Source organism: Ammodytes marinus (genome assembly GCF_949987685.1).
Source record: "Ammodytes marinus genome assembly, chromosome: 19".
Taxonomy (NCBI): Eukaryota; Metazoa; Chordata; class Actinopteri; order Uranoscopiformes; family Ammodytidae; genus Ammodytes; species Ammodytes marinus.
The window spans coordinates 16,898,285-16,922,376 of NC_137223.1; the positions used below are offsets into that span (position 1 = coordinate 16,898,285).

Below are 24,092 nucleotides of genomic sequence, written 5' to 3' on the forward strand. Positions count from 1 at the left end.
CACACAAACTCGAAATGTTTTGTGGGTTAAACTGGGTTATTTTGTGAATGATTAGTTGGGGTAATGACAATAATATCACAAATGTTTTAGGTCTTCACTCTATACAGTTACCACTCTAAGTTAGTGTTATTGTCTTACTGGATAACCATTCTGGCAGTTTGGGGAAATTACACACAGAGAGGAACTTGGGTGTTAAACTTTGGCTTTGGCTCTGTCGTGGAATTGAAATATCAACCTTTAAAAGATGAGAATTTAGGCAGTTAATACCAGACGACACAATGTTTAAATACAAAATAGAACAGATCTTTATTGTTTGCAAACAAGGGTCAAGACGAACAATACAGCAAGGGGATTGTAATGAAGTGACCAACGATAGGTGGTCATACAGAGAAGTTATAGTGAAATCTAATAACGCACAAACATTTCAGCCTACTACTAGATTTTCAGGGTTGGGGTAGTGAGACATAACAAATCAAGAGGACAAGGAGTAGTCTCCAGTACATAAAACAACCTGACTTTATCTTACACAAGACTGAGGTCAGAGCAGTTTGACCGATTCCATGAAGATTCACAATTTATGATAATACAATATAGTGTAAATATATTTAATATATTCACACAATAATATTTTCCCTAACATTCTCCCATTTGATTATCTTTTAAAATCACAAATATAATCATAATAAAAATAAACAATTGGAAAAATTAAACTTGGAGATGGAATGAAAAACGAAGGCGAAGGATCACAACCCATATTTAAAAGAAATCTACGGTGTGGCCTGTGAATTTGTCCGTCAAGACCAGAGTGGTCTTTCAAGTGGGTTATCCCACTGGGCAGTGTACATTTTAGGGAAAATATTATTATTTTTTCTTTGGTAACTTGGGGCCCCAGGCAATTGCTTATCGTTGTCTAATAAGAATGCCTCTGTGAGTTTGTGTTTCTGTATAGGCCTATGTTTGCACGTGCTTCCTTTAAATAAACTGTTCAAAGTAAAACGGCTTCGCTACTTCAAAACTACAGCAAAAAAAGTATGGATACTAATTACAAACCTCTTATTATTGTAGTTACCGCTTGTGCCCACTGGATGGCGTTGATGATACGAGATGCTGTGTGGGCAAACGCGGAAGTGTCTAACATTGTTCCACCAGAGACTCCGTAGAACCAGAACAGACTTGCTATTTTGTTTTGGGGCAGATATCGAGCTGCTGTCACGCTGTAACTCGGTTTCCACAAAGTATTTCACGTTAAAAGAATACGTTTTGTGTCGTCGAAGATTTAAGGGGGTTAAATTCCTGCACGTTGCATCGTCGGAGCCCGGGGCGGTGACACCGGGTGGCTATAACATCTGTCCGGTAGCCCCGGTGGCTAGTTTGGTAAGTGCTAACCCTGCTAGCTAAGTTAACAACGTAGTCTGTCATTTGTCTGTTTTTATCCGTGCTAGTAGAGCCTCACGCGGTACCAAACAGTTTAAACTACACGTAGACACATGGTTTGACCGGCTAGTTATTTTCCCATTTAATTGTCAAACTTGTAGTCAACTATCAGCCCAACACGTAAGGCTTTACTTTGTCATTTGAGCTGTTGTGTGTGTGTGTGACCGCAGATTGTGTGATGTTTTGCCAAAGATGACCTGCATTCGTCGCTTATGACCGACAGAGAATCTCATAGCAGCTCTAATCTGAGGTGAATATTGTTCTGACAAGAATAAAGCCAGTCGTTGTAGCAAATGTGTGTGCGATTGATGGATCAGTTATCTGTTTATTATCTGTTGTGGTGTTTTTGTTTTTATGGTTTGTTATTGTTTCTTTGGCTGTCTTGTATGTTTTTGTGTGACTGTCAATGTTGTTGTAATATTGTGAACTGAAGTATTTTTAATGTTATAACGCACTGCAATGTAAAAATGCACAGGTGTTGAGTGGACTCCAGGAAGAATAGCTCTGGCTGTGGGCTCAGTTTATGGGGATCCAAATATCAAATCAAATCAAAAATCTCTGTGATTTCTGCAGGTTCCACAAAAGGGTGACCCATGCTTTCTGATGAGCTGGACTCCAAACCAGAGGTAATTCTCCTCTTTGTCGTTATTTCATAGGCAGCGCAGGACACCCTTTCTTGATATGAGCTCCACGTCCTGATGTGTGTGATGTTTTGCTCTCCACAGCTGCTGGTGCAGTTTGTGCAGAACGCCTCCATCCCCATGGTGCAGGCTCTGGAGGACTCCGAGTCCAAGCATCCGTGCCTGCCTCTGCTGGCTTCAGCCGAGAGCTCACTGTGTAACCCGCTGGAGCTCACAGGTCAGCACTCAGCAGCCAACTCACCGTTCTCTGGTCCTGTCCAAACACTGGCCCAAATACTAACTGCGGTATTCAGAGGCTCGCTCATCTCCAGTGTTACGACATGTGATGTCACACAATATTAATAGTGGTGGCTTTTTTATGTGATATGACTATGACTCTGTTACTGTGAGCCTGCCACGTAGTTTACAGTTGTAGTAGTACAACAAAAATGTGTAACACTTCCACTGTCGAGATAGAAAATCAAAGAAGGGTTGTGATTCTAAAGGGTGCCTCAGAGTACAAGAGAAAAAAAGATCTGCTTCATCACTTACATCTGTGTAATTGAAGAAGAATACATAACCCGCGTATGGTAGATCAAGTCCTAAAAGAGCCAGTCAAACTGTTGTGAATGGCATCTTTGTCCATTTCTTCAATGTTCTGGCTATGTTTATATTCTCCTTTTGTATACATTTCCAAGCTCCGATTTGTGCTTTGTAACATTGTGTTAAAAAGTAAATCACTTAAGGGACTAAAGCATGCATTGTATTTGGATGGACAGAGCTTGTGTTCCTGTGATTTTGTTTGTGCCTGTAAAAAATGTGCACGTTTGAACTTACCATAAATATTGAATACATGTACATATTAAATCTGCCCTGTGGAGTTATTCTGTAATCGAAGACAGACATTTTTTTATTTAGGGTTTTTTGCCAAATTATGAATTTGTTGAATTTATTGATTTGTTTGCTGATTATTGTCTACGGCATATTTATGTTTGTTAGTCGACACCCTTGCCATTAAAACAATGTACTCTTTGTACCTGCCAAACGGCTTATTTGGGGTTCTCATTTGCACTATTTTAATCAGGACTTCCAAATACTTTTTTTTCTCCTCAGATGGAGGCCTTAGCCATGAGCCTGAGAGTTCACCCTCCCTGTCAGGGTTCGGAGGTCTGTCGGAGCAAAGCCAGTTAGTGGTCCAGACACATTCTCTACCAAGGGCGTCGCCCAGCCCCCCACCCATCCTCCATGACCTGCAGCAGTCAGACAGCCCCTCCTACGTCCTACTCAACCTTGCCAAAGGTATAGGAACACTTTCATGATTAATTACATTAATCCCTTTCACTGCCTGATGGACTTCACACATCATTTTTAAAAGAGTCGATGGTTCTACATTAAAGCTCTTAAATCTGATCTTGTGTCTGTACCCTGGGTCTCGCACGCCTCCTGATTCCACACACAGTGCTGAAAATAAATGAGGTGACACAGGCAAACTGTGATTTATTTTGGCTGGAAGGGATAATCCTTGGCGGGCAAAGTCTCATGGTTCATCGGCTCTTGGCAGGAAAGCCAAAAAATTCATTTTGTTCCCTTGACATACATCTTTGGTGCCGTGCTCTTGTCTGACTCAGAGAGCATGTGAAGGATGGAAAACACTTCTCAGAAGACAAAATCACTTTTCGACAATAATTACATCAAAGTCGGACACAGCAGGCAAAAACTATTTATTTTTTCAAACACTGGTAAATTTTGAGATTTTTGGCTATTTTGCTACCATTACATTTCTTCTTTCGCACTAGTATAAATTAAAGGTCCAATATGCTCATTTAGGTGTTTATTTGACTAGATCTATCTTTTCTGTTTGCGTCTGTATATTTCTCCTATACAACCGTCTTTAAAGGCCAGTATCTCAAAATGATTATATTATTTAATGCTGTCAATCACAAATCATCATCTACATTTTTGTTTTTTAAAGAGATGCCAATTTACGCATAAGTTAGACATGCCAAAATATAGTTTTATTTCTTAAAAAATTGTAATACATCAACTGGCAAAGTTTCATGTTGACATCTATAAGTTAAAAATGTAACCCTATTCAATTGCAGTGTCTCACCATGAATTAATAGAGTGTCGTTTTGCTCTTTTAATGTGCCTGTTGGCCAGCGTCCTCTCGGCCTTTCAGAATAAAGCCATAACATTAAACCCCAAACTGCTTGCCGCGATGGGAGTAACAGTAATGGATTTCAAAATGTGACCTAGAGAGGCTCAAGCCATTGACAATGAGTCTAGCAAATTATTGCGTTTTCCTTTTTTTAAAATAATTTCTTGTTTCACAGTGACTCTGCTCCTGCCTTCTGTCCTTCCCTCTCAGGCATCACAGCTTCCTCTGAGTCGCTGATCTTTGCTGCAGATTGCGGTGTGGAGGATGAGGATGAGGGCGTGTCATCGGGGGACTATGGTATCGATGGCAGTGCTCCGTGGTACCTGCGTGTTCAGGAGCTGGCACACGACAGCCTGATAGCCGCCACCCGGGCACAACTGGCCAGAGATGCCAAGGCCAGCCAGGACGCAAGAGCCGCCAGCGTCAGCAACGGTACCAGTCACTTTGACTTAATCATCACAAGTAGAAAGATATTGTACACTTAAATGTCAATTCTAGGCCAGATCCTCCATCCCAACCCAGAAACAGCCTAGGCTCTTCTAGGCTGGTCACAACTAGAGACTTTAAGTAAAAAAAAAAAATTAGATTAGAAGAAAGAAACCCACAGGTAATAACATAAGCAATTAAGCCTGTTTATGGAAGGGGGCACTGTTTAATGGTGAGATGATATCAGCTGGGATACTTACAGCACGCATCAAAGACAGAAAGAAGAGAAATGAGGTCAGCGATAAGATGAAAACGTGGTGTAATCAGTGCTGACTGAAACTGTGTTCAACCCTCCTCATCAAAAGTCTCTCCAAATCAATTAGTAGCTTTGTCTACACACAGACTTAAAAGTCTGACTGCAGATCTCCAGTGGAATTTGTCGATGCCACATCGTCATGAAACACAGATCACACTTGCTGCGTCTGTAATAATGTAATGCACGTTCAATAACATGGTGAGTGCAGGGTTCAGAGAACCTAAACCCTGGGTCAAAGATTTCTGCAAGGCAAACAGCCATTCATGCGCTATGTTGGCTCTATCAATATGATAATGTACAGTGGCTTGCAAAAGTATTCATACCCCTTGAAATGTTCCACATTTTGTCACATTAAAACCACACACGGACATTTATTTTATTGGGATTTTTCGTGATAGACCAACAAACAGTGGTGTATCATTGTGGAGTGGAATGAAAATGAAACATGGTTTTAATTTTTTTTTTTTAAATAAAAAACTGAAAAATGTGGCGTGCTAAAGTATTCAGCCCCCTCAGTCAATGCTTTGTAGAACCACCTATCGCTGCAATTACAGCTCCAAGTCTATTGGGGTATGTCTCTACCACATTTGCACATCTACAGACTGATATATTTTGTCCATTCTTCTTTGCAAAATAGCTCAAGCTTCAGATTCAGCATCAGATTGGATGTAGAGTGTCTGTCAAAAGCAATTTTCAAGTCTTTCCAGATATTCTCAATTGTATTGAGGTCTGGACTTTGACTTGGCCATTCTAACACGACTATGCTTTGATTTGAACCATTCCATAGTAGATCTGGCTGTATGTTTAGGGTATTTAACCTTCTGGAAGGTGAACCTCCACCCCAGTCTCAAGTCTTTTGCAGACTCTAACAGGTTTTTCTGCCCTGTATTTGGCTCCATCCTTCTTCCAATCAACTCTGACCAGCTTCCCTATCCCTGCTGAAGAACAGGACCCCCAAAGCATGATGCTGCCACCACCATGTTTCACTGTGGGGATGGTGTGTATAGGGTGATGCGCAGTGTTAGTTTTCTGCTACACATTGCATTTTGCGTTAAGGCCAAAAACTTCAATTTTGGTCTCATCTGACCAGAGCACCTTCCTCCAACCCTTGCCACAAGCCATGCGGGGGACACAGCATATTCAGATGAGACCTAACTTGAAGTTTTTGGCCTGAATGCAAAATGCAATGTGTGGCGGAAACTAACACTGCACATCACCCGCTACACACCATCCTCACCGTGAAACATGGTGGTGGCAGCATCATGCTATGGGGATGCTTTTCTTCAGCAGGGAAGAGGGAAGCTGTTTAGAGTTGATGGGAAGATGGATGGAGCCAAATACAGGACAGAAAACCTGTTAGACTCTGCAAAAGACTTGAGACTGGGGTAGAGGTTCACCTTCCAGAGAGTCAACTAGCCTAAAAATACAGCCAGATCTACTATGGAATGGTTTAAATCAAAGCATAGTCATTTGTTAGAATGGTCCAGTCAAAGTCCAGACCTCAATACTATTGAGAATCTCTGGAAAGACTTGAAAATTGCTGTTCACAGACGCTCTCCATCCAATCTGATGCTAAATCTGAAGCTCAAGCTATTTTTTAAAGAAGAATGGGCAAAAATGTCAGTCTGTAGATGGGCAAAGCTGGTGGAGACATACCCCAAATAGACTTGGAGCTGTAATTGCAGCGATAGGTGGTTCTACAAAGCATTGACTCAGGGGGCTGAATACTTTAGCACGCCACACTTTTCAGTTTTTTATTTAAATTATTTTTAAAACCATGTTTAATTTTCATTCCACTTCACAATTATGCACCACTTTGTGTGATGGTCTATCACATAAAATCACAATAAAATAGATGTACGTGTGTGGTTATAACGTGACAGAATGCGGAACATTTCAAGCGGTCTGAATACTTTTGCAAGGCACTGTATGTGGTTCAAATAGTTTCCAACTCAAACTGCTTTAGATTTGTCAAGATTTCTTTACTCCAAACTTCTTTACTTGCCGATGTGATGTCTCAGTGTGTTGCTTTAAAGTTATCCATGCTTTAATCTCTGTTTGCTGTGATCTTAGACAGACAAACAGTAACTTTATTCCCCCCCCCCCCCCCCCCGCTCAGCGACTAGGAAGCCGTAGGAAGTTGTAGACACTCAACAGGGATCAGGGCTACATCACAGCACATTTTAACTTCCCTCCACAAGCTGCCCGTTAGATAAAGATGATGAGCCATGACATTGAAGGCCCTATGCTCCTAGCTAAAGCTCTGATCTTTGAACTCCCGGTGAGCCCAATTGCAGCCACAGGCCGTGCTTAGAAAAGTATTGGGAGAGGAAAGTTTATTCCCATCTCAGCCCGCCCTGAGTTTATTTCCTCCCATCTCAACCTGGATCTGTTGTTGTTCATGGTTTATGATCTTTTACTTAAATACTGCTTCATTGTACGTGCTCTGTCCAACTCTACAGTATACCACTACATATTAGGACTACACAAAATCAGGAAATACTAATAATAATTGCTTTGATGATATTACTTGTGATAAATAAACAAAAACTTGTATGCACTGAATGTGTTTCTGCTTTGAGTTCACTGCCAACATAGACCCCAGACAGTAAGTATTCTATGTATAGACACTGAAAAACCAAACAATGAAATGCATTATTTTCATTCCAACAACATGGTTTATTGTTCATTATTTAATGATCACTCAGCAAATCATCTTCATGCCCATCTTTCCAACATGTTCTGGTATACCTCGAATGTTAATATCGCGATAAAGATTCATTTCCGATATATTGTGCAATGCATTCCTATTGCCTATTATTAGGATAGTTGCATAAGTGCTCCTTTCCCTGAGGCAAAGGAGATGTACAGATTTTCTCACAGTTCTTAACAAGCAGTATTGTAATGTAGGTGCTTCTGGCTGACCTCAAGTGATCGTGTAGCCTAGTTTTAGTTAATAAATGGACTCTCATAGCCAAATGTTCTCTTGTAACATCCTTATGATTTTTCCACATTTATCCTTGACCTCCTTATATTTCGATAAGGTCACAAGAGATCAATTGGCAAAGGGAAAAAGAAAACGTTTTATGTCTTTGATGTGATCTCCCAAGACTGTTTTACACGATGTTGCCAACTGAAACATCTGTGTTACTTGAGCTTCTGTGGCAGGTTGCAAAGGGTTTTAAATAGTCTGTGCTTTGTTCAATGAAAAGTCTACAGCAGGCTGTAACTGGTATTTGAGCCGGTGTAATGGCTGGCCCCCCACTAACTTGCATTAGATTAGACAAGTTTCCGTCAGCAGTGGGGCATCAGTTTTAGGTGCATTACTGTTGCCAGTGCCACGCTTCAAGCAAATGGGAGCTATTAAAGGCTTTTGAAGCAGGTGAAAAGGGAGTGATTGCATTCAGCTTCTGGGATTATTTTCTTTCTGACTGCTGTGGTTCAGCAGGCCTGATCATTAGCTTTTATACAGCCAGCCCACCTGGCTCTCCCGGATTGTTCTTTCCGCCGCTTACTCACGCTTTCCTTCTGCTGGTTGCCTAGGGGACCACGTGCACAGTTTGACAGCAGAAGGGGACAAGAGGGAGCTGCAGCCTCGGACCAGCCGGCCCCTCGCCAAACAGATCCTGCGCTGCTCCTTCGAGGGCTGCTGCAGGACGTTCACCTGGCCCGCTCATCTCAAATACCACCTCAAGACGCACAGGTAGCCTAGCACGCCGCACAAACAGCAGTGCACGCTTTAAGGATGCAGGCAGCGGTCCAAACAGCATGCCACTGCCAAAGCATCCACATTCAAGCCTGTGAAGATCCCGGCTAATGCAGATAAATATATTCCAATTTGAAAAATGACAATGCATGCTTTCAAGCTAATACATTTACCAGCTTTTTAGACAAGTGATTACATTGTAGATATTTATATATTATATGTCAAATCTAAGCTAGCGGCTAATTCAAAGCCATTAGTGCCAGTAAAACCAGAAAACAACAAATACCGCTATCGGTAACAGTTTAAAGTGTGTATGCATGGATATTGTGCAAGCTTTTTATTATTATGGCCAGCATGAACTCTAAAATCAACATAATTATTACCTAAAAGGGCTGTATTACTTATCATCAGATGTTTTTGATCAGACCTGTAAATGTGATTTCACAGCAGAGGGATCACACAGTGTTTTCCACAGGTTGCCTGTTGCAAAGGCAGAGCGGAGAAACGCAGCTGAGACTGAGAAGTTTGTCCCCGTACTGTTCCTAACATCAGTTTAGGAAATCTATTTGCCGCCCCCCTGTCTAGCCTTGTGTCGGGCTTAGTTGTACAGCCAGTACGATTTAAATTGCTGGCCAATTATAGCTTATCTGAGAATAATCATCATCTGCCCTACTTAAAAATATAGAAAACAATACATTTAAGCTACATTCATGTAGACGTTCCTTGCACTAAGAGAAATGCTTAATGTGAGTTTCAAAATGCCCCATGTAACTTTAAAGACATATTTGTGACTCTTGGATGCACTAAAAGTATTGTAACACAGTAACATCTTCTGCCCTCATTTCATATCTGTGTAACAGTTGTTTGATCTACATTTAGTGGATCAAAAAATAAGTAATTTATTTTTGATTATCATCTATTAAATGTAATGAGATCGGCCGATATATCGGAATCTTTTTTGCTCCCTAATATCGGAATTGGCATAAAAATCCATATTGCTCAGGCCCCTACTTTGTTGCAAATAAATCTTTTGAGCCTGGTTTGTTTGATCATCTTTCCCCAAAAGGAACGACCGGATGTTCCGGTGCGGCGCTGAGGGCTGTGGGAAAAGCTTCTACGTGCTGCAGAGGCTGCAGGTTCACATGAGGACACACAGCGGAGACAAGCCCTTCACCTGCAAAGAGAAGAACTGTGGCAAGAAGTTCACCACCGCTGGAAACCTGAAGAACCACAGGCGAATACACACAGGTGTGTGGGGGGGTGAGCAGGAGGTATACCCGTGTGCTGAAAAACAGCCCAAACGTGCTGAAAGCAATAACTGACTCAGGCCATTTGACCCTGCTTATTTAATGCTTCCTTGGTGCAGTGAAGGCTGGAGATTTTGAAGAGTCAGCAGCACTGGCGCCTCCATTTCACTGCTGCAATGAGTAACAGTACTATCATATTTTATTCAGGGTGACATTAAGATATTTCACGGCTTGTCCTACAGTCTGCTTCTTCTATCTGGGGACCAGACCAGCTACAGTAAACAGTGTTTATATTTTGCCCCCGAAAAAGCAGCTTGCTATGAGTTGTAATATCCACTTAGTTGAGTGAAATTATATCCTATTTTTTAGTTCATGTGCATTAAAATAGGTCAGCTGTCATTAGAGTTGCTTTGAATTTGTTCTGCAATAATGAGTTTACTAGATTAAGTGGTAAGTGTTCTTATTGTGTGTGTGTGTGCGTGTGCGCGTGCGCGCGTGTGTGTGGTGGGGCTGCTTTCAGGAGAGAAGCCTTTCCTGTGTGAAGCAGATGGTTGTGGGCGATCCTTTGCAGAGTATTCCAGTCTTCGCAAACACATGCTCGTACATTCTGGTGAGTGGGGCAGAGTTTACCGGTGCACAGCTGAGCACCATTTTTTTCCCTTCTTTTTCTTTTTTCATGTACATCTGTACATATCATCATAGGCATTAAAGAGAAAGATTGAGAAATTAAGAAGGGATCACAGCAGAGTCAATTGGTTTGTGTGTTTGCTTCCACGTCTCCCCCAGGTGAGAAGCCTCATCACTGTGGGATCTGTGGGAAGACTTTCTCCCAGTCCGGCAGCAGAAACGTCCACATGAGGAAGAGACACGGAGAAGAGGGGCTCGGCAGTGAAAGCAGAGAAACAGGTGTGTGTGTGTCTCCCCCTCTCTCGCACTCGATCACTCACTCACTCACTCACTCACTCACAGGGATGGGAATCGAGACCAGGTTCCTCTTCAGAACCGGTGCCGAGTCAACCAATTCCTTGGAATCGTTAACATGCCTGCTTAACGATTCCGCTTATCGGTTCCGCTTGTTGCAAATGCGTCATGACTTGACACTCACGCTGCGTTGTTTTGGTTCAGAACGCAGCAAACATGGCGTTGAGACAGAATCTCTCTAAAAGTTGGTTGTTTTTCACTTGAAAAGACGACAATACGGCCACTTGCAACAATTGTAAAGTTTCCATTTCGTCAAATGACATGCACACGAGCGCAAGCGAGCAGACGGCGGTCGTGACGGTTAAACGTTTAAATCTCCGCTGCCTGTCTAGTAGACACCAGAATTGCCCATTGGACTTACATACAATGTGTGAGAATTAGCTAGTGTATAGGCATCTATGTGTGGGCTAATAACAGAGGGAGAGAGATAAAAAGGTGAGAGCAGCATAAAAGCAAAGCAAAAAGGTTTTATTGACCGCTGCCTTAAGCCCCGCAGTATTTACTCACGTTCGTCAGCTGGTTTGTTTCTTTTTCCTCCCGTCAGCTGTTATAGTGCTGCCTTTACGCACGGCAGGTGGAGACGAACCCAAAACAACATGCAGCGGAACTCGGCGGTGATAAGGAAACAATAGTCTACACTTAAGTTTAACAATAAACTTCATAAAGACACACTTAAAATAACGATCTCTGCCCATACAAAAAGCACTGATGCGATCGATGTGCAAAAAACATCCGGCACATGTGTCTGATGACGGGCCGTTATATTAATAATAAACAGCGGGCGGGCTTATAAAAAAGGAAGAGATAAACAGGTGAGAGCCTTTTTCTTTTTCCTCCCGTCAGCTGTTCTAATGCACCCTTTACGCACGGTGGTTGAGACGAACCCTACACTAAAGTTAAACATGAAACTTTGTAACTACACACTTAAAATAACGATCTCTGCCCATACTAAAAAAAGACTTGGATTACTTGAGGAGCGACCGATGTGCAAATGTGTCTGATGACGGGCTGTTATATTAATAATAAACAGCGCGCTGCACATTAGAACAGCATGTACATTAAATATCTCGTATCCTTCCTGAGAGGGCATAAATTATATTTTTTTCTGCAAACAAATGGTTAATTTGCCAAAGTTGATAGTTGGTCTTATTTTTACAGAAGACTTCTTTGTATTTGTTAGGTCAGTTGAATTTTGTTTCAAGTTGAATGTAAATGAGCACAGTTAATATTCCAAAAGGCACAAGTTCTTCCTTGACTGTTTTCAGACTGTGTTTTTAGTTTTTAGGGAACATAATGGCATTTGGGCTTAAAAAGGCAAACTTTTTTTTTGTCCGGACCAGTTCCCTAATCCTAAAGTACTCTTGATAATCTTTGCACACACTAGACACACTTCTGATCAGATATTTAAGTAGGTTAATACAAATAAACACATTTGTACTTATTGCCTAAGCACTAGCAGTTATATATGCTAATCCTTGCATTATGTAGCCTCAAGCCCCCTATATCTTTTATTTTAAATAAGTTCAAGGTACATTTTGGAACCTTCTTGAATAATTAATGCCTTTTTAGCTAGTAAAAAAAATTATCATTCACTTTTTCTTTATTCTTCAGGAGCAGGTGCTGAATCGTTTTAGACTGCGCAAATATCTCTATCTCTATGAAGCAGAGAGAGAGGACAGAACAGTCTACCGCAGAAACTGGCCTGTAGGCATCTCGTGATGTGGTCAGATTTTTCCCAAATAGTGTGTAGTCACCAAGTTGAAATGGCACAGTAACTCAGATTGATTTCCTGAAGCGCCTATCGCCCTGCTCAAACATCAATGACTGAGATAAACGAGTGGATGCTTGAGTAGATCTCCCACTGCACCTGTGGGAAATGTGCCCCAGTTCACTCCTTCTCTTCTCTTGCTATCGGTTTCAGAACCTTTTCAGATTGAAAGTGATTCTCTTTCAGCCTTTTACATCGCAGCATATGGTCTAATTGCATCAAATCCACATAAATGAGTTCTTTTGGCGTGAAACAATGAGAGCAGACAGAGAATTTGCCTCCCAGTCACATCCCTGTAGCAGTGGGAAGCACCACAGCTGAATCACCACAGCGGAAATGCTGCCAAAGCTCTAATTATAAACAGCAGATTTATACGGGTCAGCCTCCCCAAAGAGGTTCTTCTTTTGTAAAACCCGAGCAAAAGAATAAGCTGCTTCCTAACAGAGGGATTGTTTCTGTTTTATTTATACTGGATGAATTAATAAACTGACTTTGTTGGAATAACTACATCCCTAAAAAAAACAAGTAAAGTGTCAAAAGTTCATTGCTGAGTAAGTTTGTCATGATTTCTCTATGCATGTCACTAGTGGTAGACAGTAAAACAAGTCTATTTAATTTAGTACTGAACTTAAGTACATTTTCAACTTGAGTAGTTGTTTTTGTGGAAACCTATGAGTTTCACACCACTACATTTCGAAGACAAAAATTGTACTTTGGACTGCGCTCCAAGGAGCGTGTCGTTATTTGTCATTTTCGGGCTAAGAAAAGCTTTGAAGTCAGCTGTTGATTGCTATGTTCCTCCCATAAGGAAACCAATCACAGTACCCGCTCTCAGCTGGTTTTCAAGTGAATACAGAAAAACATGTACGTCACACAGGTGCGCTCTTTAATGCAGACCAAATTGTGGTAGAGATGCAGAGCAATACGCCACCAAATCAGAGCACCTATGGCCATATCTCTAGTCACTGTTCCAGATGTCAGAAATGACTCTTAAATTGTTTAAAATGTTTACTATGTTTACCGCGAACAAGAACTCTCTGGTATATATTCTATTCTCTCCAGATAATTTAAATGAAGTTTTCAAATGTTGTCATGATTGTAAGTTTCTGCTATCAACAATAATTAAGTTGTCCTTTTATAACATATTTTAAGCAAAATATCTGTCACTTCACTTCTAAATGTCAACCCCATTTCTTGTTGGAATTTGAGTCCTACATTAATCCTAGTCTTTATCTAGCAAAAATGTACACTTAGTACTTTTAAACACTTGAGTATTTTTAAAAGCAAATACTCTGGTACTTTACCTTGAGTAATGATTTGACTGGGCAAATGTCCCTTGTAGTTGAGTAATATTTGTATCAATACTTTGACTGGGGTTGAGTACTTTGTCCACCACTGCATGTCAGTCACCGATATGATACTTCCTCTGTGCTGAAAGTTTGTTGTCTGCCTGTGGCACAGGAGAAGCTCTGACACAAAGCAGTCTGCTGGAGGCAGACGGCGAAAACGGAGACGATATGGTCACCATGACAACCAGCGTGGAGCCCATGAATCTTCACCATGCCATGCTGAGATCGCCAGGTAGACTCCTACACATCGATATAAACAATCATTGAAGTTAAGCTCAGTATTCTGCTGAACCTGCGGTGCTGCTGTCGTCCTGTTTTTCATTCGTTGCTTGTGACCGTCACTACTTCTCTCTAACAGTCTAGCTTACCTGCGTTTGCCGAAGTTGTCTCCATTGTGAGACATTTCCTTTTGGTAATTCTCAAACAATGAACGTTGAATTCCAAACTGTCAGCTCTCTTTTGACTGTAACTGTGGAATCTGCTCATGTTAAAAATGCTTCATTGTCAAAGGAACACACAGCTTGTTGGTAACCTTCTCTACTTAATGACTCAATTGTGTCATTTGTCTTTGTACTGGCGATGTTGCTGTTCCTGGTGAATCAGCTGTTAACACAAAAATGATGTTACATGGCAAGTAGAAAAAAGACAGCAAAATCTCAGCAACGACTTCAAATATTCTAAAATCGTTCCCACCCAGCTTATAAATTAAACATATTAAAACATGTACTATCAGGATAAACCTTTCCGATTGTGATAAATGAAACGGCTGCTCCTCTGCGGTTAGCACCTTTAGGATGTGTTTAGGTATTGTGATGCTGTTTAAATTTTTTAAACATTTGTGTGATCTCAAGTATCGATCTGCCGAACAAACGTGCCTTAATTGGTCCTGCTGTTTACTGAAGATCCACTGCAGATTTTTTTTCTTTCTGAAAGTCGGTTCCAACCCATACAACTGGAGCACCTAACATTGGTCCTATGCTGTCAGATTTACTAGGGCCTTGATGTAAATTCTCTTTTTCATTTCATATGGTTTTAACCGTTATTAACCCTATGCAGTGTTAATATTTTAGTCAGTCTTCTACAGTAAATGTGCCGCATCTCCATTATACACTGGATATTAATACTGGTGTGAGCTATAGTAGAAGTTGGGGGTTTCTTATATAATTTAACTTCTTTGGTTGATTTTCCCAGTCTTTTTTTCTTTGATCTAATCTTATGTCTATGGCTTAATGGTTATTCAACATTAGTGTATTGTTTTGCACATAACATTGCTGTGCTTACATGTTTTTTTGCACCCATACATATTTTTTATATAGCATGTATCTACAGTTTTCAACCATATGGCCCAGCTCTTAGCTATTTTCTCAGAACTGCACTTTACATGTTTTCCCGAAATTGGCGTGTCAGCATTACAATCAAAAGGCATAACCAAGTGAAAGCTTGCAGAAACTCAAGGACAAATGTATGAGGAGGGTTTGCCCTGAAAGGAATGTTTTATCTCGTGAAGCCTGTAGCTGTGTAATGATTGACACTCTGTATTAGACAGCATTTCTTCTGCCAGGTATTTTCTCTTAACTTGTTTGTGTGTCCCCCTCCAGGCTCTGCAGACTCGGTGGTAGTTCTCTCTCAGCCACACGAATTGGTGACCATGACGACCGAAGGCCATGCATATGGCGATGATGTTGTTGCGCTGCTGTAGTCTGCCATCATGAAACATGTCACACACTGCCTATATCAGCAGAGCTACAGTCCAAGTGGACTAAACCTAGACAATACATCTGTCTGTAAATAGATTGATCACTGACTTTCACCCCTGTACATATCTGTAATTAGCTATTAATGATGGTTTTATTTTGAATTGTGGAATGGCAAAGTTTGTACAAAAAAACCTTTTTCCTAAGGTTTTTGAAAGCAAATACTCCCAAAGAAATAATGAGACGGGTTTAAAAGTTTATGAATATATAGTGACCATGCATTGTGTTGTGCATTATCATTGTAAACAAGTCTGAGGTTGAAATGCAGTGATGTTGTCAAATTATGTTCTCGAAAGTCCCACTTATTTTTTTAAACTAGGCTAATGTGATTAACTGTCAAACTGAAATGGACCAGACATGTGTAATCCCCATTATCCATATTACTAGCTGACAAAAACTGCACATCACATTGCTACACGTAAACATTGCTCACAGCAGAAGCAGCCAAGCAAGCCAGGCCACTGCGTTTATTAGCCTGAGAAAAACCTAGAAATATCTGAAATAACTTGTTTATTTAGAAAAGCCTGAAGCTGCATTCCCTCAGTGTGTTAATGGTAAGGTCTTTCACTCAAATGTCAACCTCCAGTGCTTCACTTCCTCTGTGAGTAAAGCACACATGCTCATTTACAGCTCAATATATTAAAACTTGACAATAATTGCATTCAATGCATTGAATTAAGAAGTACTCTGCACTCTGCAGCCTTCTGGAACCACTAGATAAGGTGGTGCCCATTACTCCTGTTTGCTATTGACACCAACTTAATCTGCAGTGTTTGTTCCGTCCTCGTCCTCAGTGGATCTTCAGGTCGTGGAAGTGGTCCAACGTGGCGCCCAAAGCCCAGCTTGCCTCCACGTTGTTCACTTTCTTGGTCAACTAGGAAGTGGAGGAAAAAGAACACCATTAAATCACTCAAATGCCTTCTGTATTTATTGAAATAAAATAACAATGTTTGTGTAGAATTTCCCTTGTTTTCGTTCATTTCATACTTTTTATATCAGATATCACTTATTTTAGGTGATCATGACGAAGCGCGTGCTATATTAACGTTTTATAAAGACCTGCAACCTTAACAAAAACTGCTTGTTCCCACTGTGGCATCGTTATAAACAAGGCCACAAACCCTGTCGGTTGGTACTCTACGGCCTCACCTGCAGCACAGTGCTCTCCTTGAAGCCGAAGCCGTCCTTGAGCAAACAAGTGATGTAGGTCATGTCCATACACAGGAAAGAACTGACGGGAGCGGACTTGGTCATGGTATTGCACACTGGGCAGACAAAAAGGGGAATCGTGTGGTTTAGCTTGGAAAAACTAGTCATCTGTATTCTGCTGAGAGGACAAGGGCAGGATTTCTCATTGAAGACTAGTGAAGCTGTCTCAAGTACAGGCAGCTGCACATTTGTCATAGTGATGATGCGTTGCTTCGCCCATCTCACCCTCTTTAGCTTTCTTCTTGAAGTCCCTGACCGCCAGCATCCCTCCGTGGACCCCATCTGGAACAGACAGTCATTTTGGTCATCTACCTCACATGTATAATGTTTTAACATTCAGAATGAGAGCAGATCTACGTGCACATTTCCATAAAACTAATAACAGAGATTGTGCCCTTTCAGAGGATAGCATTTCCTCTAATAACTGCACCCCTATTGCTCATTTAATCCACCGAGACTGGTGCAGACAATTCGCATTGTCCTGCTTCTTTGCAGCAAAGGAATGGGCAATAACATCCTGCTGTGTGTGTGTGTGTGTGTGTGTGTGTGTGTGCTAACCGATAAGGCCTGCATCCACCGCTCTGTCAAAGTAATAGGAGAATGCATAGAAAACGTTGCTGTCTTGGAGCTCATACGGCTGATGAATAATCCCCTTCACCACCTTAAGCACTTCCTGATAACACAGCTTGTATCCTGCGTAACCTGGAGAGGAAACAGAGCGAGGCAAATAACACACCTTATACTTTAACAACAATATGATACGTAATTCCACTAAGTCCATTTTAATGGGCTTTGGAAACATTACTGCAGATTTGTGGCTGTAATCAACACATTACACGTAATCGCACAATTTATTTTATTTTTTTAGTTGGTGGAATGTGTCACTCCACGCTGGGCGTTCCTACCCCATCACAATGCGATTCAAAGGGATGTTTAAAAACGGTTATTCTCTCATACAATACCGTTGGATTCACTCGACTCGAAAAGACAGATTAGACTTTGAAGTATACAGGATTTTTACCATCTGGGTCCCCGCTCACTTGATAGGTCAGCCCTCCAAAGCTCCATTCATCCCTGAACTTCTTTGGTAGGCAGGAACTTTTAAATACCTGCCACTCCAGCCCTGTGAGAGAACAGACGTGACTCCTTTAATCTCATAACGGGCGCGACAGCTACCCACCTGGTCACCACCCCGGGTCTTAGACTGACTCTAGACAACAGAGAAAGTCACTAACAACTTTCCTCTCGAGCCCTTTCGTCTTTCATCACAGCGTCTCGCTTGAATTCTTTAATACTAAAGAAAGACTTGAAGCACATCACACAAAAACATGGTTTTCTCTTTACCTCCTTCACCTAGTGTTTGGAGCAATAGGCAGGAAGACAAAGAACACCTGAGAGAGCACTTACACGTTTGTGTCTCGGAGACAAACTCAAAATGAACAACACTGACGGACAGGTAATGGCAACACACTCTCCATTTACTCATTGACAGCACACTACCTTCTGCATCCAGAGCACCCAGTGTGGCCAGACGCGCTGCCATCAGTCCATTTCCAAGGTAACTGGATGAAATAAGAGGATTGGTGTACAGTTACAAAACCAACCAGGAAGTCATTATGAAAATAGGCCAAACAAATGGTCTGCAATATCATGACTAAACAAAATATAGAATTTTTCCTAATTAAAAACAGATTAGAGTCAAGTTAGAGTTACGACACAAACTAGTTAATACTGGAGGCCAATTAAAACAAGTATATGGAAATCACCTTGGAAAAGATTAAATCAGGAATTGATTTGTGCTTTCACAAATAATGAAAACAAAATGTAGGATTACTATGTTTTATGAGAAATGTATTAATTATCAAATCTGTTACCTGTGAGTGTACAATTCAAATGTGGAGTTGAAGATGTCAAATCTGGCAACGTAATCAGCAAGAGGAACTCTTTCAATGGTTTTCTACAGTGAAGTGTGAAGGACACAGTGGGTTACTAATCACTAAAGAGTTTAATTTGTTGTACACAAACCTCCAAATGCAAAACAACTTACGCTCAGTTTTGGCAGGAACGTGATCTGCGTTGATCCTCCACCCAGATCCAAGATCCCCACTGTCTTCTTGGTTTGTGTTTTCAGATGACCTGGAAAACATTTCCCACTTTAATCCAGCAGCCACAGGTGAGAAGCTAATCAGTTACACCTTAGATGCTATCTTCAAAAGGCCTACCGTATTTGACACAGAATGTGCAGCCCAAAAAGTACAAAATCCCAACACATAGCCTGAAAAAGATCAGAGCTATCCCTTTAGGCGATATGATCATAGTTGTGTGTATTTGTGAGCCAGGGTCTATGATAAGACACCATGACAATTTAAACAAGTTAAATTCATAAATATACAGTAAGTGAGTTTTTGAGTACTCAGTCACCTTTCAGAAAGTTCACAGATATCCAAGCCAGCATTCCTACATGAAAGAGATTAGCAAACCAGGAAAGAGAAGAAAAAAAAATCATTTCAGGTGGAAGTGCATTTAAGAAAAGCTGACAAACAATTTTTTACTGAAATTACAATGGTTACAGCGCATAGACAAACACATGTGCCAACACGTGAGTAAGAGCTCCAATTCTAAATGCTGACTAATCATTTTCACAACAGACCATAACAATAACAGATTTTCACCACATAATTACAGCCTTTATAGGTCACAACAACTTTGTGGTGAGGATCGATTCTATTTTGCTTGAGTGTCATCACAAAACACTCCTGTTATTTTGGTTGAAATGTCTGTAGTAAACAAAAGATTCCCAAAAGAAATTCCCCAGCACACTGAAAGTAGGGCAGAATAAAATCACGGCTGCCTAAATCCGACATAGCGCTGCTGAGAGAACATGAGTGGCTGTGATAACTGACGCATGTGTTGCTTGTCAGGGCAGCAGACGTTACCTTCGTTTGTGCCATTCATTATGCTGACACTGTTGTCAGGGACGAAAAAAGGAGATTCATCAAACACATGTTGAACCTATGGAAGGAGAGAGAGAGGGAGGGAGGAGGAGAGAAGGGAGCCAAGGTAAGCAGAAGAGAAATGGCCTTAAGGTTATCTACTATAATGGTAGCTCATATGGAGGTGCCCCCTGCTTGAAGGGATTCATTCGTTCCCTCAAGGGGATTATTATTATTAAAGTATCTCTTATCTCCAAAGGTGCCCAGGGGGCCATTCATTACTATCATATCCCCTTCCCCACTAAGCTCACACCGTTCCAACATCCCTGCTCTACCTCTTTGTCTCCGTACTACCTGCCATTGCACTGACAGCGCTCTGTCCTTTTTCTGCCTGCTCCTCTTCTGGAGAACAGGTCGCCCTATCCTTCCAAAGTGTCAGACAATGCAGAGCCAGAGATTAGGAGCTTCTCTCTTTACAGAGAACCCAATACTATGTCGCGTCTCGGTACAGGGGAACTTTCTTTTTCACCTGTTCCAGCAGAGCCTGGGCTTTCTCCGGGGCCAGCAGGCGGAGTCCAGCGGTGGCTCTGAGGACCAGCGGAGTTCTCTTCCACTCCAGACGAGGCACAGTCTTCTTGGCCACCTTCAACAGCATCCTCACTGTGTGTCCGCCCTTTTGGAAAACAGAGACAATACTCACTACAATGCATTGTATTGACATTAGGATGACAGGTTAGCATTTAAGCTTAAGTAAAAAAGACAAAATGTTGGGACTCAAGTGGAAATACAATTTTGTGAATAAAGACAAAATACAATGTCAAGAATAAATCTGACAGTTCGAGACTGCAGTAAAGTTTGAAAGATGCTGACAGATTTGAATTCCCCAGATCAATAACTCATAAACCAAATTATGCACCTTTGCCTCAGCCTCATTTTTACCGAAACCAGACGTCCTCTTACCTCATCTAAAAACTACACTGCACTGCACTGTATACAAGTGAAGGTATTGAATATTTTCCCCATGTGTTGCACCTATTAGAAGGCCTGTGCGTTTTCGTCTTACATCTCACTGCACATAGAGAGAAATGTTATTAGTGGAGCTTAGAGGATATCTTGTTTCATAAAAAATAGGTTGTAGCCCATTATTGAAATTAGTTATTGATACTGGAAGTCAGAATCTGTGCATAATGAAAAACCAACTTCCTCCTCTAATTTTTTCCTCTCCTGTGGCCCTAATACTCTTCCGTAGGTTAGAGATGAGATGACACTTGCCTTACATAGCAGGCTGCTGGGATCTTAACTAGTTTTCATTTTCTCACTTCCTACTTACAATCATTATCAATGTAATTTCATGCAGAGGGAGGGTATTGGCAGTGTGTCTGAATACAATGTAAAGCCAGTGGACCTTTTCCTGTGGCTCTATATAATTGATTGGATTTGACAAAGAACTCACCATTTCAGGGGAGTCAGCATATGCTGATAAACCAGGCTTTAAGGAATGGAACATCTCATTGTCCAAAACAGGCAGCTCCACTAAAAGACACAAGATCAACCCACATCAAATATGCAGCAGCTATTAAAAGCATTAAGAAGCCTTAAATCTGCTTTAGCTTGCAGAACATATCCCCTTATTCCAGACTAGGCGTGTTGACGTGAATCTGACGAAATAGGATTATTACTTAAAAGGTGAATGAAATTGAGTGTAATTTCTGTCTCTTTAAGTGAATAAGTACAGGTTCAGAGAACTGAGAGGCTGCAAGAAGAGGGAGAGCCGAGGAAAAGAATAGGGAGAGCGTGTTACTCTGCTGTTTGCAATGTCAATCCAATTTCATAGTACATGTGAAATACTTGCTGCGGTAATACACATAATTTAACCTGCCTCTCACCCTGCTGGATGCTGCCAATATCATAATTTGAGATGCACGACCCACTATTTCTCAGTTCCAATCTGATTCTGATATCTGGGTTTTGGATATAGGTCAATACGGATAATGCACGCACTTTTTTAATAATAATTATATCGGACATTAGGCTTAAGCAACACAGCAATTCTAATTTAAAAGAGCAAAAAACATCAATGACAAATGTTTTGATTACTAAAAATGTATAGTGTGTGCTAGATCATGTAGCTAGGTTCTTAAAATGTATTAAGATAATAAGCTTTCAAAAAACAGACTATCGAATGTGGATAGGTGGCTTCACTCTCGTATCCAATAAATTCCTTTCGGCAATACCGGACCTGATCAGATCTGGCATCCTTAATAATAATCTGAGTTTGGGTCTTATCCCAGTTGTTGTCCGGCTCTGCCCAGTATTACCTGAGTGCCCCTGGATGAAGGTGTAGACGTGGATGCGTGTCCCCGTGCTCCCTGCATCAAACATCACCGCGTAGAAGATGCGGCTGTGGTTGGCCGGTCGGCTGAGGCTGGGAAGAAGGCTCCCTAATCTGTTGGTCAAACCCAGGAGAGAGGTGTCGGCCTGGGCGAGGCTCAGTCCCGCAACCGCCAGCAGGACCGGGAGTAGAAGAGGCACGGTGAACTTCATCTTTACTCTGGCCAATCAGAAAATAACAGAACAGGTCCTTGTGTTAGAGCACCATAACTCTATTATAAAATGGTTTGAACTGCTAAAAAAAAATAAAGCAGCTGATAGTTCAAGCAGTTGTTGGTTTGAAGATGGTAAATTACAGCATGACGACATACAGAGGAGTAAAGGCTTTGACCACTCCCCAGCAAAAATCAGCCTTGCTAACTGCTGAGTCAACTCCTGCAGACACTTTAGAAAAACATCACTCGTTCACCATGTTGGACTTGGGGAAATGTGTGGAGTTAAATGATTTGATATTGATGTGTGTGTACACTGTGACTCAAACAAGACTCCACATCTCTCTGCAAAATTCAGACGTGTATGTTAGGGATTATGATGTCTTAAAATCCTGCGTACATAGAAAGCCACATGAAGACATTTCCACTTAAGAAGTTTTACTGACTGTGGATTCCCACTAAGGCTTTACTTTTCAGGTATTTAACTTGCACCGTGTGTGGAGCAACTTTAAAAAATCTATTGAAATGCTCGACTCTTGTGGAATCAATGGCGTGGCGTGGCTTTCCAACAACTGTGCCACCTGGCTCGGTCCCTTTTTTCTGTTATTACTTATTCATCACTTAAAATGTTTCAACAATACCCATATGTTTTATTAGCCCGCTTCAAAGGCCTATCCTCTTCTTCAGAACGCTGCTGCTCGAGTCCTCAGTAGGACCAAAAAAGTGGATCACATCACCCCAGTTCTGAAGTCTTTACACTGGCTTCCTGTCAACCAAAGAATTGATTTCAAAATACTGATGTTGGTTTACAAAGCCTTAAATGGTCTAGGGCCAAAATGCATTACTGATCTGCTGACCCGTTATGAACCTACCAGAGCTCTCACGTCGTCTGGGACAGGTCTACTAAAAGTCCCCAGAGCTAGGACTAGACAGGGTAGACGCGGCATTCAGCTTTTATGCGCCCAATGTCTGGAACAGACTGCCAGAGTCTGAGGCTGAGCCTTCATGATGTCAAGTGTGCGAGACAATTTCGGTTCAATCATGAACTTTTCATGACCATCTCATCTCATTATATGAGGTGCCACAAGGCTTCCATTAGCATGTATTTAAAAAATCTCCATCAGGCAGAGCAAAAGATGGAACTGTGCCTGTTCAACCATTTTTTAAATAACAGTACGGCACAATTCTAGGCAGTTAATTTTGCTGTCCCTGTATCACAACTAACTACAGCTGCTATCGATACCTTAATAGAGCCATGTGAGAATAGCTAGCCTGTAGCCTACTCGGAGTAAGCAAGGAAGTTAGGCGGTCCACTGTCCACGCGTTAGCAAATTACCAAACGTTACAACGGTGAGAACAAACAGAGAAACACCCGAAAAACAATGAAACACACAATGAGTAACGTGTGGCTGACTTATGGAAATGTTTTCTGGACGCCAAACCGTACGAACTCACCATGATGTCCCAGTCTAGGACGTCACGTCATCCGTGTTGTTATGACAGCCCCGGGAGTTATTTTGAGTCTCGTGCGCTGTTCAGAATAAAACCCTGCCTCGTGCAAAATAAGGCAGCCCACAAATAAACAATATATTCCGTTTGTTTTTCTCAATGGGGGAACCTCGAGCGGGTTTATTCATTGCATATTTCA

The 24,092-nt window shown here is 41.4% G+C and overlaps 2 protein-coding genes across 4 annotated transcripts; one reads left to right on the forward strand and one right to left on the reverse strand.

The window, feature by feature from the left end:
• Positions 1-1,178: 1,178 nt before the first annotated feature.
• On the forward strand, positions 1,179-16,665 carry znf410 (zinc finger protein 410). 3 transcript variants are annotated; one of them, XM_080047625.1, is made up of 12 exons: positions 1,179-1,374; positions 1,605-1,684; positions 2,008-2,060; positions 2,160-2,292; positions 3,168-3,353; positions 4,423-4,644; positions 8,498-8,657; positions 9,727-9,920; positions 10,428-10,517; positions 10,694-10,813; positions 14,118-14,237; positions 15,604-16,665. In XM_080047625.1, exons 3-12 carry the CDS (start codon positions 2,028-2,030, stop codon positions 15,702-15,704), a joined length of 1,359 nt encoding a protein of 452 aa, XP_079903751.1. In that variant the 5' UTR covers positions 1,179-1,374; positions 1,605-1,684; positions 2,008-2,027; the 3' UTR covers positions 15,705-16,665. The 3 variants fall into 3 exon arrangements, with proteins under 3 accessions (XP_079903751.1, XP_079903753.1, XP_079903752.1); XM_080047627.1 differs by having other exon boundaries at positions 9,727-9,908; XM_080047626.1 differs by lacking the exon at positions 1,605-1,684.
• Positions 16,495-22,447, reverse strand: entpd5b (ectonucleoside triphosphate diphosphohydrolase 5b). Its single transcript, XM_080047628.1, has 13 exons — positions 22,220-22,447; positions 21,355-21,434; positions 20,431-20,574; positions 19,905-19,980; positions 19,390-19,425; positions 19,016-19,104; positions 18,843-18,925; positions 18,469-18,530; positions 17,990-18,091; positions 17,527-17,670; positions 17,194-17,250; positions 16,909-17,024; positions 16,495-16,633 (listed from the first exon to the last, which is right to left on the reverse strand). The coding sequence occupies exons 1-13, from the start codon at positions 22,443-22,445 to the stop codon at positions 16,550-16,552; spliced, it is 1,299 nt and encodes a 432-aa protein (XP_079903754.1). The 5' UTR covers positions 22,446-22,447; the 3' UTR covers positions 16,495-16,549.
• Positions 22,448-24,092: the final 1,645 nt, after the last annotated feature.

Coding starts and splice junctions, on each gene's coding strand:
- entpd5b (XM_080047628.1), bottom strand. CDS start 22,445: ATGAAGTTCACCGTGCCTCTTCTACTCCCGGTCCTGCTGGCGGTTGCG. Junction 21,435..22,219: donor CTTCATCCAGGGGCACTCAG/GTAATACTGGGC, acceptor TGTGTCTTTTAG/TGGAGCTGCCTGTTTTGGAC. Junction 16,634..16,908: donor AGGAGAGCACTGTGCTGCAG/GTGAGGCCGTAG, acceptor TCCACTTCCTAG/TTGACCAAGAAAGTGAACAA.
- znf410 (XM_080047625.1), top strand. CDS start 2,028: ATGCTTTCTGATGAGCTGGACTCCAAACCAGAG. Junction 10,518..10,693: donor ACACATGCTCGTACATTCTG/GTGAGTGGGGCA, acceptor CGTCTCCCCCAG/GTGAGAAGCCTCATCACTGT. Junction 10,814..14,117: donor CAGTGAAAGCAGAGAAACAG/GTGTGTGTGTGT, acceptor CCTGTGGCACAG/GAGAAGCTCTGACACAAAGC.